At 43.0% G+C, this 27,410-nt stretch overlaps 1 protein-coding gene across 4 annotated transcripts in view; it reads right to left on the reverse strand.

The window, feature by feature from the left end:
• Positions 1 to 8,120: 8,120 nt before the first annotated feature.
• ppp2r5a (protein phosphatase 2, regulatory subunit B', alpha isoform) overlaps positions 8,121 to 27,410 on the reverse strand; it is a 191,847-nt gene continuing 172,557 nt past the window's right edge. For 2 of the 4 annotated variants that reach the window (XM_085981269.1, XM_085981267.1), the window contains 5 exons: positions 23,989 to 24,039; positions 22,836 to 22,955; positions 20,058 to 20,185; positions 10,553 to 10,654; positions 8,121 to 8,903 (listed from right to left, as the gene is read on the reverse strand). In XM_085981269.1, the coding sequence (XP_085837395.1) occupies positions 8,759 to 8,903; positions 10,553 to 10,654; positions 20,058 to 20,185; positions 22,836 to 22,955; positions 23,989 to 24,039 (546 nt within the window). In that variant the 3' untranslated portion in view covers positions 8,121 to 8,758. The remainder of the gene's footprint in view (positions 8,904 to 10,552; positions 10,655 to 20,057; positions 20,186 to 22,835; positions 22,956 to 23,988; positions 24,040 to 27,410) is intronic. The other 2 variants (XM_085981270.1, XM_085981268.1) reach the window with 1 other exon arrangement.

Genomic DNA, 27,410 nt, shown 5'->3' on the forward strand with positions numbered 1-27,410 from the left:
AGTGGGAAAAATAAGAGTTCATGGCGGCTATTGAAAATGATGGCCTTAATCTTTGTGACGGAAAAAACTTTGACGCATCTGTCACTTAATGTCCGACATCATAGAAGTTATCATGGGTCAGGAGAAAAAGTGCGGAGGTAGAATTGTGCACCATGCCTGCAGATGATGCCACCAAGGGACAGCATGAAAGAGGAGAGGGCCAAGGATAGAGCCTTCAAGGAATCCAGAAGTGACTGTGCAGGGACAGGGGGAAAAAACATTGCTGAAGATGTTCTGACTGGGGTCAGACATGCAGAAATTGAAACCTGTAAGAGCAATCCCATTTAGTTAGACAATGGAGAAGCATGGTGTGGTCCACCGTATCAGATTCCACAAAGAGGTTGAGTAGGGATAATATACCAGAATTAGTCACAGACGCTATCATTTGTGATTTCGGCCAGGGCAGTTTCAGTGCAGTGAGCAGATTAGAAGCTAGACTGAAGGGCTTCAAATAAGGAAATTTAGGAAAGATGAGAATATAATTGGGAGGTGATGACACATTCAAGGGACTCAGACGAAAGAAATTAGAGAAATGGGGTGGTAGTTGGAGAAGACGGATGGGTCGAGAGTGGTGTTTCTGAAGAGGTGGTTTTGAAAGGGAGAGGTACAGTATCTGAGCAAAGGGTGCAATAAAGGATGAACTATTCTGTTTAATATAAGGAAATAAAATATTACTGCAATTAAAAATCATTACCCAATAACAAGAGGCTGTTCATCCCACTGACAGCAAACAAAAATTTGTCCCAGTGTACCTACTAACTCTACCTATTTTTAATATAAAAAAGTACACAAGCTGGATTGTGTTACATGACTGATGTATCTCAGGGCTTCATTTCATAGACAGCTTGAACAACGTCATCTGAACCACTATATATGTAAATACACTCCACCCTATGCGTTATTCTATAACATATTGTGCATCATTAATAAAAAGGCAGGTCAGACCCAAAAGGGGTGGCAGCACAGTGTTATACAGTTGGGAAGGAGTGGCCCTGGGAGTCCTCAACATTGACTCTGGACCCCATGAAGTCTCATGGCTTCAAGCCAGGCATGGGCAAGGAAACCTCCTGCTGATTACCGCCCACCACCCTCCCTCAGCTGATGAATCAGTACTCCTCCATGTTGAACACCACTTGGAAGAAGCACTGAGAGTAGCAAGGGCACAGAATGTACTCTGGGTGGGGGACTTCAATGTCCATCACCAAGACAACACTACTGACCGAGCTGGCAGAGTCCTGAAAGACATAGCTGCCAATCTGGGCCTGCAACAAGTGGCGAGAAAACCAACACGAGGGAAAAACCTACTTGACCTCGTCCTCGCCAATCTGCCTGTCGCTGATGCATCAGTCCATAACAGCATTGGTAGCAGTGACCACCGCACAGTCACTGTGGAGACGAAGTCCCGTCTTCACACTGAGGACACCCTCCATCGTGTTGTGTAGCACTACCACTGTGCTAAATGGGATAGATTCAGAACAGATCTAGCAGCTCAAAACTGGGCATCCACGAGGTGCAGCAGCAGAATTGTATTCCACCACAATCTGTAACCTCATGGCACGGCATATCCCTCACTACCAGGGGACCAATCCTGGTTCAATAAGGAGTGTAGAAGAGCATGCCAGGAGCAGCACCAGGCGTACCTAAAAATGAGGTACCAACCTGAGGAAGCTGCAGCACAGGACTACATGCATGTTAAAAAGCAGAAGCAGCATGCTATAGACAGAGCTAAGCGATCCCACAATCAATGAATCAGATCAAAGCTCTGCAGTCCTGCCACATCCAATCGTGAATGGTGGTGGACCACTAAACAACTAACAGGAGGAGGAGGCCCCATGAATATCCCCATCCTCAATAATGGTGTCGCCCAGCACGTGAGTGCAAAAGACAAAGAAGTGTTTGCAACCACCTTCAGCCAAATGTGCCGGGTGGATGATCCATATCGGCCTCCTCCTGAGGTCCCCACCATCACAGGAGCCAGTCATCAGCCAATTCGATTTACTCCATGTGATGGCAAGAAACGGCTGAGTGCATAAGATACAGCAAAGTCTATGGGCCTCAACAACATCCCGGCTGTTGTGCTGAAGACTTGTGCTCCAGAACTAGCCGTGCCTCTAGCCAAGCTGTTCCAGTACAGCTATAACACTGGCATTTATCTGAAAATGTAGAAAATTGCCCAGGTATGTTCTGTCCACAAAAAGCAGGACAAATCCAATCCGGCCAATTACTGCCCCATCACTACTCTCAATCATCAGCAAAGTGATGGAAGGTGTCGTCGACAGTGCTATCAAGCAGCACTTACCTACCAATAACCTGCTCACTGATGCCTAGTTTGGGTTCAGTCAGGACCACTCGGCTCCAGACCTCATTACAGCCTTGGTCCAAACATGGACAAAAGAGCTGAATTCCAGAGGTGAGGTGACTGCCCTTGACATCAAGGCATTATTTGACAAGAGTGTGGCATCAAGGAGCCCTAGTAAAACTGAAGTCACTGGGAATCAGGGGGGGGGGGGAACTCTCCACTGGCTGGAGTCATACCTAGCACAAAGGAAGATGGTTGTTGTGGTTGGAGGTCAATCATCACAGCCCCAGGACATCGCCGCAGGAGTTTCATAGGGCTGTGCCCTAGGCCCAACCATCTTCAGCTGCTTCATCAATGACCTTCCCTCCATCATAAGGTCAGAAGTGGGGATGGCTGCAGTGTTCAGTCCCAATTTGCAACTCGTCAGAAAATGAAGCAGTCCATGCCCGCATGTAAGTCCTGGACAACATTCAGGCTTGGGCTGATAAGTGCCTGGTTCTTGTATGGTGTGAATGTTATCTGCCAATGAGTATCTCCAACAAGCGAGCGTCTAACCACTGCCCCTTGACATTCAATGGCATTACCATCGCCGAATCCCCCACCATCAATATCCTGGGGGGTCACCATTGACCAGAAACTTAACTGGACCAGCCACATAAATACTGTGGCAACAAGAGCAGGTCAGAGGCTGGGTATTCTGCAGCGAGTGTCTCACCTCCTGGCTCCCCAAAGCCTTTCCACCATCTACAAAGCACAAGTCAGGAGCGTGATGGAATACTCTCCACTTGCCTGGATGAGTGCAGCTCCAACAACACCCAAAAAGCTTGACACCATCCAAGACAAAGCAGTCGGCTTGATTGGCACCCCATTCACCACCTTAAACATTCACTCCCTCCACCACCGGCGTACCATGGTTGTATTGTGTACCATCTACAAGATGCACTGCAGCAACTCGCCAAGGCTTCTTTGGCAGCACCTCCCAAACCCGCGACCTCTGCCACCTAGAAGGACAAGGGCAGCAGGCACATGGGAACATCACCATCTTCAAGCTCCCCTCCATGTCACACACTATCCTGACTTGGAAGTATATCGCTGTTCCTTCATCGTCGCCGAGTCAAAATCCTGGAACTCCCTCCCAAACAGCACTGTCGGAGTATCTTCACCACATGGACTGTAGCGGTTCAAGGCAGTGGCTCACCACCACCTTCTCAAGGGCAACTAGGAATGGGGAATACTGACATTGCCAGCGACGCCCACATCCCATGAACGAATAAAAAAGGAAAACACTGCAAATGCTGAAAATCTATAAACAAAATACAGGATGTAGCTACGGTCTGATGTTACCCAAATTAATGTTCCGATCAAAGGGCTCCAGAGTGCCCAGGAGAAATAAGAGTTACTGTTCCTAAAGCCTGTGTTGGAGCACTGCAGGCCAAAAATGGAGAGGTCAGCATTGGAATGGGAGGGGTGACACTTGCAAACAGAATGTAGGACTTCGGCAAAGTGGGTTTGGTCTCCCCAATGTAGAGCGGACCACACGAATTGGCACAGTATACTAGATTGTAGAAAGTACATGTGAATTGCTGCATTTTTTGGAAGGAGTTTGGGGCCCATATGGTAGGGGATGAATGTATCTGCTGCAATTGCACAGCAAAGTACTAGGGAAAGGGCAGCTGGAAGTTGGAGTGGGGGAAATTTGAACAAAGGTAACTAGTCCTCTGGACAGCAGAGCAGGGAGAGGAAACTGAAATTTACTTGGTGTGGGATCATATTACAGATGCTAGAAGGTGATCTGGCAAATGTGGAGGCTGGTGAGATGGAATGTGAGGAAGCTGCTGCATTTGTAGTAAGAGGAAGAGGTAAGAGCAGAGACACAAGAAATGGGACAGACACAGTCAAGAATCCTATTCTGCAACTACTGTGGAGGTGAAACCTCGGTTGAGGAAAACAACATTTCAGAAAATGGAGTTGCAGAGCAGCTATGATAGATACAAGCAGGAGAGGGATAGTTTTTTTTTTAAAAACAGGAAACAGAGTTAGGAGAAGCATAAACCAGGTAGTTGTGGGCTTGAAATACAAGTGTATGAAAAGCCTATTGCCAGAGATGCAGAGAAAGATGTTCAAGAAGGGAAAGAAGATTCTGAGATATGCCACATAAAAGGTGAGATTGGTATTAATTGAATGTATAATTGTTGAAATTCTCAAGATCAGAGTAAGAGCAGGAAGCAACAGCCAGACAGCTGTCAATGCAACAGAAGGCATGGTAAGGGAGGAGGCCTGAATAGGACTAGAACAAGAGAGTTCCACATAGCTGACAAAAAGACAGGCATGCGGGTTCCATAGTGACACCGCTTACCTGGAAAAAGTGGGTAGAGCTTTAAGAGTTGTTCCAGGTGAGTACAAGTTCAGCCAGGCAGAGGGAGATGGTGGATGGGAACTGGTTGGGCTACTTTTCAAGGAAGAAGCAGGGGAACCAGAGACGGTTCTGGTGAAGGATGGTGGTGTACAGTGACTGTATTTCCATGGTGAAATGGAAACGATTGGGGCTACAGAATCTAAAATCATGAAAATATCACAGATGTAGATGAATAGAGAGTGGACAAGGAAGAAGTGAATCAAGAGGAAACTTGTTTGATGAAACAGGAACAGGTGAAACACTCAGTCTACTGGGGCTGTCCTGCTGTGTATCTTGGGGAGAAGGTAGAAATAGGCCGGGGACTTTGGGAAGGCATTGGGGGAGGGGGTGAAGAGGGAAAGGATCTCCGTAAGAGATATCGGTCTCAGTCTTGGATATCATGGTTTAGTGTTCCATATTAGGTTCGTGGTCCACAGGGAGATAGGATCAGGAGTCAGAAAGTTAGCATTCCACTTCAGTCAAGTAGAGATTTTTCTGCCATGACAACAGCACCACCTTTGTCAACAAGTCTAATGATGATGATGAGGTTGGAAGTGAGAGAACAGAGAACTACAAGTTCAAAAGAAGATAAATTATAGCGAGTATAGGGAGTAGACACTGAACTGATACCATGGGGGTAATTCTCAATGAAAAGATTGAAAAAGGATAAAAGAGGCCAGAGGATGGAGTCCCAAAGGATTAAGAAGGTTGGAGACAAGAGGCATGAGATTCACGAGAGGAAGGTTCCTCACCATATGGAAACAGAGCTGATCACCACATTGAACTATAAATTTGAAGAGCGAGCATAGGGTAAAGCTAAGGTCCTTGCTGAGGACAGATTGCTCAGGGTCAAAAGGGAATTGTGAAAACCCAGTAAGGAGAGGAGTTAGAAATAGACAGAGCAAAGAAAGTGAAAGGAATATGGATTAGGGTATTAGCTGGAATCCAAGAGTTTGCGCTTTTCATCTTTGTTACCTGAAAGGAACTTTGTTCAAGTGACAGATGAGATGAAATATGATGTGGAATTGAGGACTGGGACAGCTACAATATAGATTGAGCCGATATTGCTGAAGAGAGCCTATGTATGTGGTGGTGCATAGAGAGGGTGGATTGCATGAAACACAGAACAGTAGTTGGAAGAGTGGTGGATCGGAAAAAAGACGAGACCCTCAGCTGGAATCCTTGCAGAATGAGTTGGCGGTGGAAGCAGGTGCTGAGGAAAGAGAGACAGCTGTGAAAGTAGGTCTTGGCAAATAAACAAACAGTCACAAACAAGAAGCGAAAGGCTTAACAATGATGAACAGGAAGAAAGAGACAAGAAAATCATGACAAAGAGGATTTCAAGGCTGGTTTTACTGGAAGAGAGATGATAGTGCACCTAAGAAAAAAATGGAAATCTGAAATTAAAGATAGAAAATGCTGAAAAAAACCACAAGTCTATCAGCATCTACAAAGAGAAACGGCAGATTAGATCAGTCATCAGAACTAAAACATAAACAAGCCTTGGCAGGTTTGTAAAAAAAAACAAAACAGACACTCCAATCACAGAGGAAGTTAATGGTTCAAATGACCTGCAAACTACTTAATAGAAAAGCAGGAAACAGATGCGATAAAAGATTATCTCAGTGAGGCATTATGCGCATTATTCCTCAGCAATCAACTAAAGACAGGATGCCATAATTTTTCAGGTCAAACATCAACTGATGAACCATTACAACATTTGAGTTACTTTTATGTTCCTAACATTATCAAAGTTACATAAAAAGAAAAAGTTGAGTGTGCAAAAAGTATTTTATCGTTGCACTGTTCTGCAAAGTGTCATTAAGCACATTAGAGCCTAGATTTAATGATTGGCATTATTTTAATGCTTGTAGTAACCCATTTAAAATGACTTTAATCAGAAAATCTAGGCCTAAATACCACTAGGATTCTTCTAGTCAGTTATTCATTCTAAACAATCAGTTTCTCCTTATTAAATATATTTACCATGCATCATTCTACAGGTATGTAAGAGCAGTTATGAGCAATATGCCCTCATTTATTCATCTCTCCTGTAGGGTAAATGATTCGGCTTTGTTTGGCATCTTTCTCTCATGATGAACAAAGCCTATTGGAGCATTAATACATATTTATCTTGCACATTCTCAATAATCATCACCTGCACAGATACAATTAATTGCTTCCACCCAGACAAAAGCAATTCCACGTTATCATAATACCGTTTTAAATTATTCAACACATTTGTGGAAATAAGTTGAAGGCAATAAATCCATTTGAGTTCAGATAGTTATAAATCAGTCACATTAGACGGGCGATTTTGGTCTTCAGACCCCTAATGGAATTACCATCTTTTAACAAGCTCCATTAATTTATAGATTATCAAACATACGTATTCATCATGGGCATGACATCTACACACTATAACAGTAAAACACAAGCCATAGTCAGTGTACATTACCCCTCCGCCACCCCACCCCCCAAAGCCTGATACTTATTAATCTCTTAAATTTCACCATCAAACTGTTTTCTCCACTTTACCTTTTTTGCTTATTTATTTAATAAGTCTTGCTCTTATCGTTTGAGGAAAATTAAAATGAGAAAAATATTTCAAGATTTCTGCTCTGCTCCCATAAGAACTGTCTCTGGCTTGCATAAAAATAGTCTCATTGATACAACACAAAGTACCAACATTTTTTGTGGGCTGTGTATGACACAGGCTGCAAAGTTCAATAAGGCTGTGTGGATAAAGACAATTTCACCCAGGGAGATAAGGAAAGTAAAAAAAAAAAATCTCCCAGCATATGATTACATTGACAAATGTCTAGGATCAAATTAGCGGTACAACTTTCTGGCCTGAGGAATGGTGCTTGGGTAATATGTTTTTATTATATTTTTACTCCTAGTGCATGCTCTATTAGCACTAGTTAGAGATTCAGGTATAGCATAACCAGATGCAAAGTAAACTTCATTTTACTCTGCTCTATAAAATGCACCTGTATCTTCAGAAAAAGATCCTGTTCTGCACTGCTCAAGACAGCTACATCTGAGAAGGAATCCCAACTTATGTGTGTTTGTGATATGCAGCCTGTGCCCAATAGGAACTGGATTATGAAGTGCCCAAACTCATGTCATGTAGGGCCACTGCAGTCAGCAGAAAGCGCATCATCCCATCTGGGACCGACTGAATACTAGATTCCAGAGATGAATGGACACTGTAGTGATCTACTGTGTCACCCTATTCCTTCCTTTTAAACAGGTGAAAGTCTAGGACTGGACATCTAAACATTTATACTTCAGGCCATCCAGTTGAGAGTCATACAGCTCTATCAGAAACTGTGCAACACCTTTCTTTGTAAAATAGAAAAGCTAATAATGTTGAGATCCAAATACAAACATTATGTAGACTTTATTGAATGTTGCTCAAAACCCCAAATAAGGTGTCTCATTACAAAAGAGCTTCACACTGCCATAGGTTTACAGAATGGAATGGTTCTCTGGCACGGCATCAGAAAGACTAGTTGAAGAAAAAAAAACATACAATATTTTATGCTTGAATTTCTATTGTTTTCTGTGTATGCATAACTCACTCCCTTTCATGTTACTCGAGGTCTGTAGCATTGTGAGAAGCACATATAAAATAGGAAAAATCTATATTTAAATAGCTGACTAATTTTCTATGTGCAGCACAATCAAAAAATTATTTTTTCAAGTCATAATTTCACCACTCAATTATTTTCACTCTGGTCACAAATGATAAATTCATTTATTCTCTGTGAATTCTAAAAAGTGACATAATAAATTCATGATCAGACAAAGTTACAAATATGTGGTCACACAGTAATGTTCAAAGTTCAAATCTTTTCCTTTTAACATAATTTACAGCTCATCAAAAAAGCTGGTCTTTTTTGGAAGTATACTGTTGAAGGTTTGTCTTGTGTATGTATTTTTCTCACACATATTCCAAAATATGTATGAAATGCTCCACCACTCCTAGCCTGCAACTGTAAGCCAACTGTTGATTCTGGTCATTTGGCACTTGGTTTACTGTTTTGAGCATTTTTCGCATTGTGGGTATCGTTCTGCATTTCAGCAAACACCTGGCTCCTCTGGAGCTGCAGCTCTTCAAGATTCTTCCAAAGCTCCTCACGCTCCTGTTCTTTCTTCTTTTCACTGCAAGATTAAACATTAATTTGTTAATGAACAGTGCAATGCTGGTACCAATATTGTGAAGTAGAGTTACTGAGGGAATATTAATTGCAAGAAATTATACTTTATAGATTTCTGTAATTCATCTTAAATTGCAACAATTAAATAGTAAAATTTCAGTGGATCTTTTAAAAGTACAGGCCTGTAAAAGTTATTTTTAATATTGACTAAAAATCATCAAATAAAAGAGACCATTAAACAATTCTTCATGTAAAAAATACATTCGACTGGTTCTCTTACAATAAAGTAGCCATACAAAACGTCCTTTATACAAACACCTTCTTGTATGACTTTTAAATAGGACATTATAGAAAGTAAGATTGCTATACATTTCATTAAGGTACGATTTTTACTGCATTGCACAAAAGCTCCAAAAAAGGATAATTTTTTAACTTTTGTTCGAAATACAACCACACAAGTTTAGAAAAGTCAGTGGACAACTGTAAACATTTTTGTAACTTGCCATCCTAATGATTAAAACAATCAATTAGTAAATAATTTGCAGTGCATTTGCATCATGCTACATAAACACAGAGTCGGATATTTACTTGCTGCTGCATATACTGACCCCTCAGCTAAAACTAAAATGAGCAAAATAATACATGACACGTATGTTATTTTAACAGTATCAATCTTCTGCAGCATAAAATCCAACACCCATGGCCAAACTGGGTGGCTCATATTATTAAAAATGCTAATTATAAGTATAATTTTTAAAAAGCCACATTCATGGGCAACTGAAATAATTACATCTATTGAAAACAGCTTTCATCAGGCACTTGGTCAAAAAGTTGCAGTAATAGTTATCTATGGTCTGCCACCACAGCTATATAGCTTCAGCTCATAAGCCATTCATATGTTGTAATATACATGATGAGAAGGTGGCCTGAGCTTTTTCACAAGTCAGCTAATGAAGATTGGAACACCCAAGAGAGAAAACAGCAGCCTAGTTGTGCAACAGCACATTGGTGTACAAACATACTACAGGAAACTTTGGTTTATCCGGGGGTTGTATGTCCGGAATACTCGATCTAACGGCAAAAATCAGGAGCCGTTTTCTATAAGTTTTTTTTAGTTCTCGTTCTTTTTTTTTCCCCAGTCAGGCACTGCAAGGTCTGTAGCTATAGCAACAGATGCTTGCAGCTGCAGCCGACTCTTTAGACGCTGTTGCTAAGCAACAGTGTTTATTGTCAGATATGGAGATGAAAACCTCCGTATGCTTCAACATTAACTTTGTATGTCCGGCAGTTTTGATAGATCGGCAACACGCCGGTCCCGTCGGTGCCGGATATCACAAAGTTTCCTGTACATCACAAGACGGCAAATGTAGTTTCACAAAGTATACTCAGCAAATTCTTGCTGTCAACTGAGATATCAGGAGATATGCTGAAAGGAGTCAAGGTACGTTTCCCGCTCACTCTCATGAAGACGAAAAAGAAAACAAATCAGGAGACCAGGTTGTACGAGTGAGTTACAGAGGGCCATTTGTAGAAGCAGGAGAACAGCTTGCTTGTCCACACTCTCAATCTGTGCTTTCTCTAAGCAGTAAAGAGGGCCAATAAACACTTAGAAAGGGGAAAATATAAAATAATGAATGAAAGATGATTGCATACCGCTGTCTTTCTGCTTTGTATGATGCTGTAAGTTCATCGAACAGTGCCCCATTCATCTCCATTAATGTTTTTAGTACGTTGTAAACGAGTGCTACAATGGTTCTGTAAAACAAGATGCATTCACTTAAATGTACAAGGTGGTTACAGGTACAGAAGGATTTATGGAATCAAGAAATGTGTGAAATAGATGTTGTGACTAAACTGAAAATATCTGCAGCCCGATCTTATAGAGGAATCGAAGATGGAAAACAGTATAGAAAGATGGATCCAAAACACTAAATTAAACAGAGAAGTTCAAACTAGCAAAGGGAAAACTTAGCAGCGATGTCAAGAAGTTTTTCTTCACACGAAAAGTGCTCAACATACAGATTGGCATTCCAGATAGAGTAGTGGAACACCATGGAGTTAGTTATTAAACAGCTGGAAGCTGTGTTGGAGGAATAATCAGGTTCTTAATCATGGATGAGCGAACTTGGGTGGAATTTTTTTTATTTTTTATTCGTTCATGGGATGTGGGCATTGCTGGCAAAGCCAGCATTTATTGACCATCCCTAATTGCCCTCGAGAAGGTGGTGGTGAGCCACCTTCTTGAACCACTGCAGTCTGTGTGGTGAAGGTACTCCCAACAGTGCTGTTAGGGAGGGAGTTCCAGGATTTTCACCCAGCGACGATGAAGGAACGGCAATAAACTGCCAAGTCAGGATGGTGTGTGACTTGGAGGGGAACTTGGAGGTGGTGGTGTACCCATGCGCCTGTTGTCCTTGTCCTTCTAGGTGGAAGAGGTCGCGGGTTTGGGAGGTGCTGCCGAAGAAGCCTTGGCAAGTTGCTGCAGTGCATCTTGTACATAGTACACACTGCAGCCACAGTATGCCAGTGGTGGAGGGAGTGAATGTTTAAGGTGGTGGATGGGGTGCCAATCAAGTGGGCTGCTTTGTCCTGGATTGTGTTGAGTTTCTTGGGTGTTGTTGGAGCTGCACTCACCCAGGCAAGTAGAGAGTATTCCATCAGACTCCTTATATGTGCCTTGTAGATGGTGGAAAGGCTTTCGGGAGTCAGGAGGTGAGACACTCGCCGCAGAATACCTAGCCTCTGACCTACTCTTGTCGCTACAGTATTTATGTGGCTGGTCCAGTTAAGTTCCTGGTCAATGGTGACCCCCCCAGAATGTTGTTGGTGGGGGATTCGGCGATGGTAATGCTGTTGAATGTCAAGGGGTGGTGGTTAGACTCTCGCTTGTTGGAGATAGACATTGCCTGACACTTCTGTGGCGCGAATGTTACCTGCCATTTATCAGCCCAAGCCGGAGCATCGTCCAGGTTTTGCTGCATGTGGGCATGGACTGCTTCATTATCTGAGGAGTTGCAAATGGCACTGAACAATGTGCGGTCATCAGCAAACATCCCCCTTTCTGATCTTATGTTGGAGGGAAGGTCACTGATGAAGCAGCTGAAGATGGTTGGGCCTAGGACACTGCCCTGAGGAACTCCTGCAGTGATGTTCTGGGGCTGTGATGATTGACCTTCAACCACTACAACTATCTTCCTTTGTGCTAGGTATGACTCCAGCCAGTGGAGAGTTTTCCCCCCGGTTCCCATTGACTTCAGTTTTACTAGGGCTCCTTGATGCCACACTCGGTCAAATGCTGCCTTGATGTCAAGGGCAGTCACTCTCACCTCACCTCTGGAATTCAGCTCCTTTGTCCATGTTTGGACCAAGGCTGTAATGAGGTCGGGAGTCAAGTGGTCTTGATGGAGCCCAAACTAGGCATCAGTGAGCAGGTTAATGGTGAGTAAGTGTCGCTTGATAGCATTGTCGATGACAACTTCCATCACTTTGCTGATGATTGCGAGTAGACCGCTGGGGCGGTAATTGACCGGATTGGGTTTGACCTGCTTTTTGTTGACAGAACATACCTGGGCAGTTTTCCACATTGTCGGATAGATGCCAGTGTTGTAGCTGTACTGAAACAGCTTGGCTAGAGGCGCGGCTAGTTCTGGAGCACAAGTCTTCAGCACGACAGCTGGGATGTTGTCGGGCCCATAGACTTTGCTGTATCCAGTGCACTTAGCCTTTTCTTGATATCACGTGGAGTGAATCGAATTGGCTGAAGACTGGCTTCTGTGATGTTGGGGACCACAGGAGGAGGCCGATATGAATCATCCACTCGGCACTTCTGGCTGAAGATGGTTGCAAACGCTTCAGTCTTGTCTTTTGCACTCACGTGCTGGGCTCCACCATCACTGAGGATAGGGATATTCATGGAGCCTCCTCCTCCAGTTATTTGTTTAATGGTCCACCACCATTCATGAATGGCCTTCATCTCTATCTTATGAACGCTTCACTTTTTAGATTATAAGTAGGGATTCTGAACAAAAGTATAAACTTAAAAAAAAATACAACTTTCTCTTTCTGAAGCTACACATTTTAAAAAACTCATTCACGGGATATGGGCATCGATGGCAGGGCCAGCATTTATTGCCCATCCCTAATTGCCTTTGAGAAGGTGGTGGTGAACCGCCTTCTTGAACTGCTGCAGTCCGTGTGGTGAAGGTACTCCCATAGCGCTGTTTGGGAAGGAGTTCCAGAATTTTGTCCCAACGACAATAAAGGAACGTTGATATATTTCCCAAGTCAGGATGGTGTGTGACTTGGAGGGGAACTTGGAGGTGGTGGTGTTCCCATGCGCTCGCTGCCCTTGTCCTTCCAGGTGGTAGAGGTAGCGGGTTTGAGAGGTGCTGTTGAAGAAGCCTTGGCTAGTTGCTGCAGTGCATCTTGTAGATGGGACACACTGCAGCCACGGTATGCCGGTGATGGAGGGAGTGAATGTTTAAGGTGGTGGATTGTGTGGCAATCAAGCAGGCTGCTTTGTCCTGGATGGTGTTGAGCTTCTTGAGTGTTGTTGGAGCTGCACTCATCCAGGCAAGTGGAGAGTATTCCATCACACTCCTGACGTGTGCCTTGTAGATGGTGGAAGGGCTTTGGGGAGTCGGGAGGCGAGTCACTCGCTGCAGAATACCAAGCTTCTACCTGCTCTTGTAGCCACAGTATTTACGCGGCTGGTCCAGTTAAGTTTCTGGTGGGAAATATCTGCGGTACAGAGGAGGATGACTAAAATACCTACTCTTTGGGGCTCTTAAGTTATCAGGCTTTTAAAAAAAAAATTGTTTATGGGATGTGGGCGTCACTGTCAAGGCCAGCATTTTTTGTCCATCCCTAATTGCCCTCGAGGAGGTGGTGGTTGTTGTGTATGTACCTTTAAGAGAATAACTGGTCTCAGACTGCAGTACCGGCAGTGACCACCCCTGTATAAAAGGCGCTAGAGAGCCTCTGTTTTGTTAGATTCGTTTATGCCTTTCACCAGTAAAGTTCTATTTGTTTCTCTCCTGCTAGTCCGTGTCTCAATCATTCACGGACTTAACACTGGCGACGAGTTAGAAACGAACTTACCTGCAACTCAGCAGCAGCTCCGACGACGTGGTGAAGGTCGGAACCAGAAGAAAAAAAAAAAAAATAGGCCATTGAAACTCGAGAAACGGGCGTCGACCGTCAATCATCGATTTCAAAACTTGCAGGAGAGACTGTCCAGAGCCAGGCTGGGTTCCTCGGTCCGTGGTTTCCCAGCTAATCGGGCTGGTGGCAGGATTGCTCTGATCCTTCCTGGGCTGCAACGGGGCCGGGCAGCGAGTCGGGAAGCAAGGAGAGAGAGAGAGAGTGGAGCATACAGGGCGCGGCCGGTGTTTCGAAGCTGGGCAGCGTTCGGACCTCAGAAGAGGGAGGGAAGTGTCCCAGAGGGTCCGCTCCACGACGGGAAGATAATAAAAGAAAACGAATTAATATTTAACGCACAGGAAACCGTGGAAAGCAGCACTAACAACAGCGGGGAAGAAGGAAAAGCACGGGAGGCGCCATTATGTATTTGCAAGATGCCGAAGACTGGCTGTATCACTGCTTTTGATAATACATTAGAGGACTGGACCACGTATGTGGAAAGAGTAGAGGTATATTTCGAGGCAAACGATATAGCGGAGGGGAAAAAGGCATCGGTATTGTTAAACTTAATGGGCGCTAGAACGTACGGCCTATTGCGGGACCTGATTACTCCAACCAAACCGAAGGCGAAGAGTTTTAACAAAATTGTTGCTGTTCTACAGGAGCACTTAAACCCTGCACCGCTGTTGATAGCAGAAAGATTTAAATTCCACAGGAGAACTCAGCACAAAGATGAGAGCAATGCTGAGTATCTTACGGAACTACGCAAGCTATCAAAGCACTGCCAGTTCGGAGCAGGACTGGCAGATACCCTACGGGACAAATTTGTCTGTGGACTCCTGAGTGAAGGAACACAGAAGAAGTTACTCGCAGAAAAAGAGCTGACGCTAGATAAGGCTTTCAGCGTGGCAATATCGTATGAAGCAGCAGCCAGGGGAGCTGCAGAAATTCAACAAAAACCACAGGAATACGGCACCCACGAAATGACACGGGGATTTGCAAAATGTTATCGCTGCGGCAGAACTAACCATGACCAGAAGGACTGCTGGTCCAAAGACAAAATATGCAGACAATGCGGAAAGATTGGACACATTGCACGAGTTTGTAGGTCTGGGAAGAAGACCAGCGACAACAAAAAGGCTACTAAGGAACCGTACAAGAAAGTACAAAAGATGACGGACAGTAGTTCCGAAGACCAGATGAGCGATAGTGAATCCGGAAACAGAAGACTAAGCTGTCTCAAACTTCACAATGTAATCGCAAAAGAGGATCACCGAACCATTTGGGTCACTCTCACGATAGCAGGGTCCCAAGTTAAAATGGAATTGGATACAGGATCAGCGCTAACCGTCATGAATCGACTAGACTACGAGCGGCTATTTTCACACATACCCTTGAGAGAGACATCCATCGTCTTGACGACGTATACGGGGCAAAAAGTATACCCCAGAGGAAAAATAAGGGTGCCTGTCGAATACAATGGCAAGAAAATACGGAAATTGTATCTCTACATACTGCCAAATGGTAGACCACCGTTATTGGGACGGGAATGGATCAGGAAGATAAACTTAGATTGGCATTCCATTCACGCAATGACGGTGGACGGTAAAAAAGATGAAGACGTCACTCCTGGACGATTGTCAACAATCTTAGCTAATGCCAAAGAGGTATTTCAACAAGAACTGGGCACGCTTAAAGGCTTAACCGCCTCGATAAAAATAGAAGAGAATGCAGTTCCCAAGTTTTTCAAAGCGAGACCGGTACCATATGCAATTTGCCCAGCCGTCGAGGTAGAGCTGGAGAATCTGGAGAAGGCGGGCGTGTTGTCGAAGGTTGACTGGAGCGAGTGGGCAACACCCATCGTTCCTGTCATGAAGAAAACGTTAACCATTAAGTCCGGAGAGCCAAGGAAGATTTGCATCTGTGGGGATTTCAAGGTGACTGTGAACCCTGTCCTTCGCACAGTACAATATCCTCTTCCAAGGATAGAAGACATCTTCGCCTCGCTGTCTGGAGGGAAGCGGTTTACAAAAATTGACCTAGCACAAGCATATTTGCAGATGGAGGTTGAAGAGTCCTCTAGGAAGTATCTCACGATAAACACTCACAAAGGTCTTTACCAGTATCATCGATTAGTATTCGGAGTAGCATCGGCTCCGGCGATATGGCAAAGAGCGATGGAACAAGTCCTGCAAGGGATTCCGGGGACTCAGTGTTACTTGGACGACATCCTTGTAACAGGTGAAGATGACAGTGAACACCTTAACAACCTAGAACAGGTGCTCACTAGACTACGGGAACATGGGCTGCGAGCCAACCGCCCCAAGTGCGAATATTTTAAGAAACAGATATCGTATTGTGGCCACGTGATTGATGAAGAGGGGTTACATAAGTCCCCTGACAAAATTGAAGCGGTTGTTAAGGCCCCAGCGCCTGAAAATGTGTCGCAGCTGAGGTCATTCCTCGGGTTGGTGAATTACTATCATAAGTTTTTGCCGAATTTGTCGACAATTCTGCACCCACTGAACGCCCTGCTATGAACGGGGGTAGCATGGAAATGGAACGATGATTGTAAGCGTGCTTTTCAGAAGAGTAAGGACTTAATCACTTCAAAGGAAGTATTGGCTCACTACAACCCAGCACTGCCAATCAGGCTGGCGTGTGATGCGTCTCCCTACGGCATCGGGGCGGTACTGTCACATAAATTCCTTGATGGTTCGGAGAGGCCGATAGCTTTTGCGTCACGCTCGTTAACTTCTGCCGAGCGTAACTACGCCCAGATTGACAGAGAGGCCCTCAGCCTAGTGTGGGGGTGAAGAAGTTCAATCACTATCTGCACGGTCAAAAATTTACTCTACTAACTGATCATCAACCTCTTGTCTCCATTTTCAACCCTCAGAAGGGTGTACCGATAATGACAGCACAACGGCTGCAGAGATGGTCCCTTTTCCTAGGGGCACACCAATATGACATCGAGTACAAAGGAACTAAACAGCATGGAAATGCTGATGGATTGTCACGTCTACCGTTGCCGACGGTGGAAGAAGAAGACCTTGCAGTGGATCCAATGGAGTTATTCCACTCGACCATAGTCGAATGTCTCCCTGTGACGAATGCAAACATAGAAAAGGAAACACGGAATGACCCGACACTATCACGGGTCTATGATTTAACGGTGAAGGGATGGCCAGCACATGGCGAACCACTGCTGCCAGCATTCTCGCCGAGAAGAGAACAGCTGTCAGTGTGCAGAGGGACCTTGATGTGTGGATCCAGAGTAGTAATTCCACCTAAGTTGACGGATAGAGTGCTCAATGAGCTTCATGAGGGTCATCTGGGTGGGGTAAAAATGAAGAGCTTAGCCAGAGCGTGTGTGTGGTGGCCGGGAATCGATAGAGAAATCGAAGAGATGACCAAGAGCTGTGCAGGATGCCAGAAGGTCCAAAATGCCCACCACAAGCTCCTCTGCATCCATGGGAGTGGCCCTCATCTCCATGGCAAAGGGTGCACATTGATTTTGCTGGTCCCTTCATGGACTCGATGTTTTTAATTGCGGTGGATGCACATTCAAAGTGGCCAGAGGTAATAAAAATGTCCTCAACCACCACGGAAAAAACTATCACAGTTTTACGAACCATATTCGCCAGGAATGGGCTGCCTGAACAGATTTGCTCTGACAATGGACCACAGTTTGTGTCTGAAGAGTTCCGGAGGTTCTTAAAGAACAATGGTGTTAAGCATTACACATCTGCCCCATATCATCCAGCCACTAATGGATTGGCCGAGAGGTTTGTCCAAACATTCAAGAAGACTATCAAGGCAATGTGTAATGAAGATATACCCCTACAACACAAGGTGGACAACTTCTTGTTTGCCTACCGGAATGCGACACATGCGGTTACCAACCAAACTCCAGCCATGATGTTCTTCAATCGAAGACTACGATGTCGCTTGGATTTGGTTAAGCCAAACGTCCGAAGAGATGTGGAGAACAGGCAGTTTCAGAATATGAATGAAAGGCCGACCAGGAGTTTTAAGATAGGTCAACCAGTTTTGGCCCGGGACTACCGCACTGAGAAATGGCAGCCAGGAACGATTTGTACACGACAAGGACCTCTCATGTATACCGTGGACGTTGGGGAGAGCATTGCAAGACGACATGCTGACCAGATTCTAGAGTCACTGGAAAACGTCAACTCCACACCACGATCTGATACACCTGGTAATGAAATCGACGTTCCAATTGCAGCTACTGCAGACCCGGTAATATTGGAAGCAGATGAACCAAACAATGACATTGATTCCGACTCAACATTGCCAGAAGAACCTGATACCCCAAAGAGGCGTTATCCAGACAGAATCAGGAAGTCTCCTCAAAGACTGAACTTATAATTGCTTAAACTTAACCAATGTATCTAGCAACAGTAATTGTGATTGTAATTTGTTATCATTAGTTGTTAAATGAATGTTATGTACTGTTTATCTAAAAGGGGACGAATTGTTGTGTATGTACCTTTAAGAGAATAACTGGTCTCAGACTGCAGTACCGGCAGTGACCACCCCTGTATAAAAGGCGCTAGAGAGCCTGTTTTGTTAGATTCGTTTATGCCTTTCACCAGTAAAGTTCTGTTTGTTTCTCTCCTGCTAGTCCGTGTCTCAATCATTCACGGACTTAACAGTGGTGAGCCGCCTTCTTGAACCGCTGCAGTCCGTGTGGTGATGGTACTTCCACAGTGCTGTTAGGCAGGGAGTTCCAGGATTTTGACCCAGCAACGATGAAGGATCGGCAATATACTTCTAAGTCAGGATAGTGTGCGACTTGGAGGGGAAATGGAGGTGGTGGTGTTCCCATATGCCTGCTGCCCTTGTCTTTCTAAGTGGAAGCGGTCGCGGGTTTAGGAGGTGCTGCCGAAGAAGCCTTGGCGAGTTGCTGCAGTGCATCTTGTAGATGGTACACACTGCAGCCACGATACGCCGGTGGTGGAGGGAGGGAATGTTTAATGCTCAAGGATTTGGGGCTATTTTCATTGGAGAATCTGGATCAGGAGGAGTACAATTGAGGTTTTTAAAATCATAAGGGGTCCTGTCCGGTTGGGTAAGATATTTGAGATGGATAGGGATGAGAATACCAGGAGATGTACATATAAAATACATAGGCAGGAAGTTAGATTAAATGTTACTAAGTATTTCTTTCACAAAGAGTCATTGCCCTCTGGAACAGATTACTGAAGCATGTGGTGAGTAAGGATTCTCTGCAGTCATTCAAAAGGGAGCTGGACAAGTTCCTGAGAGAGGAGGGCATTTCCACTTATACAGCGTAAAGCTCGGGGTAGCTGGGAATAGCAGGATTTATGAGTCACCGCAGTCTCCTGGAGCTTTACTCAATTGCCTTAGAGGATCAGAAAGGAATTTCTTAGGAGTTTTTCCCTACACTGGCCTCAGGGGCTTAAGAGATTGCATGACTATGTATTTCAAGGAGAACAATATCAACTAAACAATCCAGAACATGCATCAGGAGGTGAAAATGTAAACCCAGTTCAGACAAATGAGATGAAGGTCTCCTCTCTCTGAAGGCTGGACTGGATCCAAAATGAAGTGCAATTGAGGTAATTTTAACCCAGCTATCCAGTGGACAGATAACAATAGTACAAAACTGCCTCTGCAAGATACAAAGAAAAAACATCTTTGTATTGCAACTATAACCTGTAAAGTCAACATCGAAAAACTGATGTAAAAATATGTAAGTCTATTTAAGAATGGATGGATTTATCATTTTGTTCTATTATATTTCTTAAGGCTAAAGGGATCAAGGGATATGGGGAGAAAGCAGGGACAGGGTACTGAATTTGGATGATCAGCCATGGTCTCATTGAATGGCGGAGCAGGCACGAGGGGCCGAATGGCCTACTCCTGCTCCTATCTTCCATGTATCTATGTTGCACATAATGCTCAGCACCAATTTTCTCAAGATAGTTGCTAAATATATTTTATATATTTTTAAATGAGAAAAGCTTACGGGTTCCAGTGTTCCTTGGAGATTCTGTATAAACTACCAAACATAATTGGTAGAATTTTCTCAGAGTTATCCTCAATCAGGCTAAGAATGTACTCATTATTCCAGAAATACAAAGCTCTTTCTGCAACCTGTGGAGATGAAAATTAAGTTGAAAACATCTAAATTTAAAATAAACAATTTCACAAGATTATTTACTGAAGGCACAGGAATTAATTCCCTGAGCAAATGTTTTTATCATGCCATATTTCACATCCCACGGCCATGTGCATTAGTGAGGGTAGGAAAGGGGGAAGTCACTTAACTGGCCCTTTCCTTTTCGGATATGAAGTCGCACCACATACAAATAGATTGATCAAACTTCTCTTTCTTCCTCCCCAAATATAAATTCAGCTCATTTTCAGAACATGCAGAAGCAATTATCATTCCCTAATCCCACCATAATTTCGACAACATTTTGATGCCTCACAAAGAAAAAGGGGTGCTTGTAACTTCCACATTGATCTCTGAACTGCTAATATAGTTCTACTTTTACCATAAACACCATCACAATGAACATGCAACAATTAATGACAGAAGGAAAATTAAAATGACTCCAAGCAATGACCCTCACTGTTTTACATTTTGCTCTTGTATGCATGGGAAGGACAGGCACATGTATGGTCACAGAACTTTTTTTTTGCAAGTCAAGTGGAGAGTAAATCCTTCTCTGCTCTGCCTCAACATTGTTCTAATCTTGACCCTAGCATACCAGTGTGCATATTTCCCATTCTAGGCAAACTGATGCCCTTTCATGCAAATTTGTGCTGAAATACAAGTGGGTTTGTGGCAGGGTCCAGTGACAATAAGGACTGGGTTCTGACTGCCCAAACTGATTTTGCCTTTACAGCTAGCAAAAAGAGATGTTCACTCTATGGCAACAATTTTAGACTTCCACCCAGAACAGTTGCAAGTTGGTGGAGCAGTCATACTGTGTTGGGAGCAGTTCTCTTCCTGCTGGTTCCACAAATCTTTTCCTAAACAATTTGAGTCTTTTCTTTAACACCCACCAGGACCACTGGTTAGACTGCACAACACCTGATACAAATGGGTAGAGCGTGCAACACGCACACTCAATTCATTTGTCCTTGAAAATTGCAATTAGGGTTCTACAAAGGCGCAGAACCCTGATTTGCATATTTAAGCCGGAAACAGGCGGGCATGCTATTGGCCCATTTACAGGCCTGCCTGAAAATTACATCAGATGAATCTTGGACATCAATGGCGCAGCCGAGATGCTGCCCCAATATTCAACGGCCAGTCACCCATTTAGTTGAGAAATGGTGGTCAGCAGTTGAAATTTGTGCATCAGTTTCTGGATTCAAACTCAGGTTCTGCAGGAGAAAGTTCAATGTAAACAGCTGCACCACTCAGTCCTATTTTACAACAACAATGTATTTATATAGTACTTTTAACGTAGTAAAACATCCCAAGGCATTTCACAGGAGCATTATAAAACAAAATTTGACACCGAGCCACATAAAGAGATATTAGGGCTGATGACCAAAGCTTGGTCAAAGAGGTAGGTTTTAAGGAGCACCTTAAAAGGAGAAAAGAGAGGTAGAGAGGCGGAGAAATTTAGGGAGGGAATTCCAGAGCTTAGTCCTAGGCAGCTGAAGGCACGGCCATCAATGGTGGAGTGTTTAAAACTGGGGATGCACAAGGGCCAGAATTGGAGGAGCACAGATATCTCTAAGGGTTGTAGGACTGGAGGAGGTTACAGACATAGGGAGGGGTGAGGCCATGGAGGGATTTGAAAACGAGGACGAGAATTTTAAAATCGAGGTGTTGCTTAACCAGGAACCAATGTAGGTCGGTGAGCACAGGGGTGATGGGTGAACGAGACTTGGTGTGATTTAGGATATGGGCAGCAGACTTTTGGATGACCTTAAGTTTATGGAGGGTGGAAGATGGGAGGCTGGCCAGGAGTGTGTTGGAACAGTCAAGTCTAGAGGCAGCAAGGGCATGGATGAGGCTTTCAACAGCAGATGCGCTGAGGCAGGGGTGGAGTCGGGCAATGTTAGAGGTGGAAATAAACAATCTTAGTGATGGTGCGGATATGTGGTCGGAAGCTCATCTTGGGGTCAAATACGACACTAAGGTTGCGAACAGTCTGGTTCAGCCTCAGACAGTTGCCAGGGAGAGGGATGGAATCGGTGACTAGGGAACAAAGTTTGGAGTGGTGACCGAAGACAATGGCTTCCATCTTCCCAATATTTGGTTGGAGGAAATTTCTGCTCATCCAGTACTGAATGTCAGTCAAGCAGTCTGACAATTTAGAGACAGTGGAGGAGTCACGAGGTGTGTTGGTATCTTTAACATTGAGGTTTATTACAGTCACTGATGTAATAAGCATTATTTATCTAAAACAGGCTTCATATTTTAAAAAGCCCTCTTTGATAACATCCATTGCTGGATATGCTAATTAAAAAAAATAATTAAGAGCAAATTGTAATACTTTTCCCGTTTTTATTTAACAAGAATTCGGAGCCATAAGAGAATTGTAATGCTGCCACCAGTATTATAAAAGCTGATGAATAGTGCATAATTCTATTATCCTAATATTTTCCTGGAAATCAATCTTTGCAAGTCCAGTGGAAAAGTCCATAATGATCTATTATAATTACCGTGGTTCACTGTCACAATAGGGAAAAGAGACTGAGATATACAAATATACATATCAGAACATTGCAATGATGAAACAATTATTACAGTTGTGCTCATCAGGTGCAAACTACTTACCTGGAAGTGTGGGTTTGACACACACTTGGCTATTTGCTTGAATAAAGGTTCTTGGAGCTTTTTGAATTGAGAAGGTTCTATCACGTCCAAAATTTCTTCTACTTCACCCAAATACATAACCTATCAGCAAACATTTAAAGTTGCATTGATCAGTCATTTAAAAAAATATATTTTGTCAAACAACTCAAAATGTTTATTCTCTTTCTATTGTGTACAGTAGGAAGTCCATTTTACCACTTAAAGAGCAATTCTTGTCTAAAACTATTTTTAAAAAGTGTTCTGGGACACAACAAAAGCCACGACAAGCCCATCACCACCTTCTCAGGGCAACAATAAGTGTGGCTTTGCCAGCAATGCCCACATTCTGAGAACAAATAAAAAAAGCAAATCACAATCTTTTATCAGTCAACCAGTTAAAAATATTTATGAAAATTATACATGCCACTAACAAGGACCACAGGAAGGGCTATAAAACAATCTTATCCCCCTCCTCTCCTGAAGGCAGCACCTCATGCTGCACATGGTTTCATGGCCAACAGTAGAACCTCTGGAACCTTCTCCAAGTGCCCATTTTGCAAACATGAGTCTGGACAAAAGAGTATTCCAGGTTATCTGATTATGCAGAATCACATTTGAACCTGGTACTATCCTCACCCAGTAGGGAAGGTACATGCACACTTCCAGCAGGGAAGTAACAGATTGTGATCAAGTGTGGGAATTGTGGATGATTTCCCTTCGCACCCCCCAGCCCCAACCTGGGGACATAAAGGCCAGTTGTAGCATCCACACTGCTGTGCCCCCCCCTTACCCCGAGATTAACTCAGCACAGACAAGGCTCAAGCCTGGAACGTTCCTAGTCTGTACAGTTCAGCACCACACCACAGAATACATTTATCCAATCAGTCATTTGAGGAGCTCTTAGAACTACTTTTCTTTAGTATGAAATGGTTGCTTTGTTTTCAATATGTAAAATATGAGCACAGGTCCCTTTCACTTCATTTTACTGATGATAAAGCCCTGTTTGAACCCATAAGCACAGAAATCTGGTAAGTTTTGTGTAGGCCGCAGAAGGGCAGCAACTCATTTTAATCGGTGATATATTCATGTGATCTACAGAGGAAGTTAAGGTCGTAGGGGAAAGTGAACAACTTACCTCTTTTTGACTGACAGTTTTGGGCCAAAATTTTAGTAATCCTCTAATGACCTACAGGAAACCATAAAATTATATTTACATTATGTATAATATCATAAATCAAGATATACTTTAATTCGCAACAGAGCAAACCACAAGGTAATTACAATACTTTTCTTTATTCCTACATAGATTGAGAAAAGTCTAATTTAGTAGTACAAGTGTATAAGATGACAACTGGTGTCCCTCTTAAATTCTAAAAACAGACTATCTTTGAACATTAAAAAATTATGCAAAGATAAAAAAAATATTTCAATATCTAGTTATTCCAATTTGTAAACCCTATCAAAACAGAATATTTACAGATAAAGCAGAATTATAAATAAATTCCATTATTGAAAAAATAACTTTGGATACAAATGATTCCCATTGTTAAATGCAACCTTGCTTTGTGAGTTTCAGTCTGTGCCAATTATGATTTTTAAAAATTAACAATTACAAAATTGGTGCAGAACCAGACTATTGGTCTCTCATTATTCAATGAAGATTGCTGTCCCTGTAGTGTGGGACAAACATAAGGTTATCCAACATAAGGTCCAAGACGAGAAGAATGGACTTCCGAATAATTTCTCAAAATCAATGTGTTGCACTGTTTTAAAGAAAAACATTCTTGGGAAGCAGAGTGTTACAACTTTTAGACTGTACCAAATATTACTTTCATGCTCGGTGCCAAGGACCACTCCCATAAATGAGCCCCTGCTCCCAATGAACCAAAGTGTGATTTAAGGTGCAGAACATCTAGCAATCTGGCGTCACCCAGGGTTGATCAGAACACCTGTTATTGTGATTTGCTTATTGGAAATGTCACAAGCCCTCTAGTCTTCAGAGAGTAGAAGAATAATCACCATCAGACCGTGAGACTTAGGCTATGACCTATAAATCAAGTTTATTTGAACATAAAAATGAAACAGCAGCAAAAGAGCAACACAGCCGATTTATTTCCATTATTATTACATTTAATTTAAAGTTCCTTAGTTCAAAAGATAATACAAGATGCAATGTTTCACTAACTTTAGAACACTGAATTTAGAGGATCTATACTTTACATGCAAGGTTATACAACAACAACCTGCATTTATATAGCACCTTTAAAGTAGTAAAATGTTCCAAGGCACTTCACAGGAGTGATATCAAACAAAACACTGACCCACATAAGGAGCTATTTGGACAGATGGCCAAAAGCTTAGTCAAAGAGGTAGGTTTTAAGGAGCGTCTTAAAGGAGGAGAGAGGCAGAGAGGTTTACCCCTCATGGAGTCTTCGTCTGCATACCTCCACACAGTCTAGCAGAACAGGAAGAAGTACTGAACTGGCGAAAAGTTTCTAAGTATATTTCTCTGCCTGGGATGAAGCAGGCAAAGAATTCCTTCCTCCTTTGAGCAAACAGATTCCCACAGCCAGCCCCATCCAGCAACAGAAGCTGAGCATTGTGGATGGTTCTCTTGTAGGCAGATTGGCATGGGCTCAGCATACAGGCTGATCAGCTGGCTCAACAAGCTGCTGCTCACTGATCAGTTGGTATGGGCCTCTGTGTCACCACCCACTCGTCAGTTTCCTTGTGCTTGAGGGGCTACAAAATGATTGGCATTCTCAGCCAATCTGATTAGAGCAGTGTTGTCCAATAGAAATTGCTGACTAGCCATAGGTGTGGCTACGCTGACACCGATTTAGCCACATGCACTAATTTTAAGTAGAAAACACCTTACATAAACTCACAATACAGGCAAATGTATTTCATGTGTAGATTTACTTAACATCTACCACTATTCAGTAACCAAGGAAATAAAGCACTCTCAGCAATCAAAAAAACACTCACACAAAAAGCTTAAAGTATACATTGATATGCCATGTAAATATGAATACTGAAATCACATGACTAATGACAGTGTCTTATCACTCATTTTTAATTTATTTTCAGAAATGCAATTAGCCACATCTGGATTCCTAATTTGCCACATGCAGCTAGTGGCTAACAGACAACACTAGTTTAGCGTTTACTTGTTGTTAAGTAACCAAACATATAAATATTCTGGAAGACCACCTAGAAATGAGTCCCTTAGTATATCTAATTTCTCCAGTGAATCCACATCTTGTATCTCTAGCACTAATTCTTTGTATGTACAACTGGATACTTTCCATAGCGACCTAAACATATGACTATAATCTTCAGGTGTGAGGTTGGAACAGTTGAGGATTGCACACTTAACATTATAGTCTATACAAAGTTCAGGTTCTATATGCACAAATGCCTTCAAGCTTTTCCACTAAGTGACAGCACTAATCTCTCTGTCCTTGCTTCACAATCGCATTGCGCTGTCCTATGACCAATTCAAATGTCCACAAAAAACCTCCATGTCATTCCCATTTTTGAATTTTAGAAACTGATTAGACTACTAGATCATGGGCTTGAATGGCTAGACCTGCACTCAAATGGACTACAGATATATATTGCAAATTTGCCATCACAAGCCCAGCTTGGTTCAGTGGTAGCATTTTTGCCTCTGAATCAGAAGATTGTGGTTTCAAATTTCACCCTAAGACCTGAGAACATAATCCTAACTAACACTTTAGTGCAATACTGAAGGAGGGCTGGATTATTGGAGGTGCAGTCTTTCGAATGACGTGTTAAACCGAGGCCCCCGTGTACCTGGATGGAAAATATACTTTGCCATATGGTATAAAAATTGTACCTTTTCCATGAAAAGCAGGGAGGTGTCCTGGTCAACATTCATTCCTTAACCAATACCACTAAAAGCGATCAACATTGCTCTTTGTGGGACCTTGCTGTACACAAATGATTGTCACATTTACCTACGAAAACAACAGTGACTGCACTTCAAAATGTCATTCTTCGACTGAAAGGCATTGTGGGTTGTCCCCAAGATGGGAAAGGCACTATACAAATCTAAGTCTTTTTTTATTTTTCTTTCCTTTATGCTTCTCCTTTTCGTCTCCTAATGTTTCTGTAGAGTCTTTACAATATAATGTTGCTTCTCCTTTTCTTCATTCTCGAACATGTATTTCACTCCACTTCCTCGTACTGTTGTTGCTATCAGAGGTGTTCTATCTCCTTCTCAAATAAATGCTGCTCCTTTGTGGCCTCTAGTTTTAACACTTCTAATTGGCACACCTGTTCTTTGTCCTTTTCCTCTCCTGCTAAAAAGACTAACTTTAGTTCATGATCCTCTCATACTCACTATAAATAGTGCTGTTGCAAATTTACTTGAAATTTTAATATTTGAAACAGTTCACTTTTGGTCTGTAGGCAATATTTTTATCCCAACATAGCAGCTACGAGTTATGATTTTCAAGCAGATATTACTCTTGTGCTCCGCACCAAGGACCACTCTCATAAGCAAGCCCTTTCTCTCTATAAACCAGAGTA

The sequence above is a fragment of the Somniosus microcephalus genome, chromosome 3 (assembly GCF_052327205.1).
Source record: "Somniosus microcephalus isolate GS21.2 chromosome 3, FLI_Smic_1.0, whole genome shotgun sequence".
NCBI classification, from domain to species: Eukaryota; Metazoa; Chordata; class Chondrichthyes; order Squaliformes; family Somniosidae; genus Somniosus; species Somniosus microcephalus.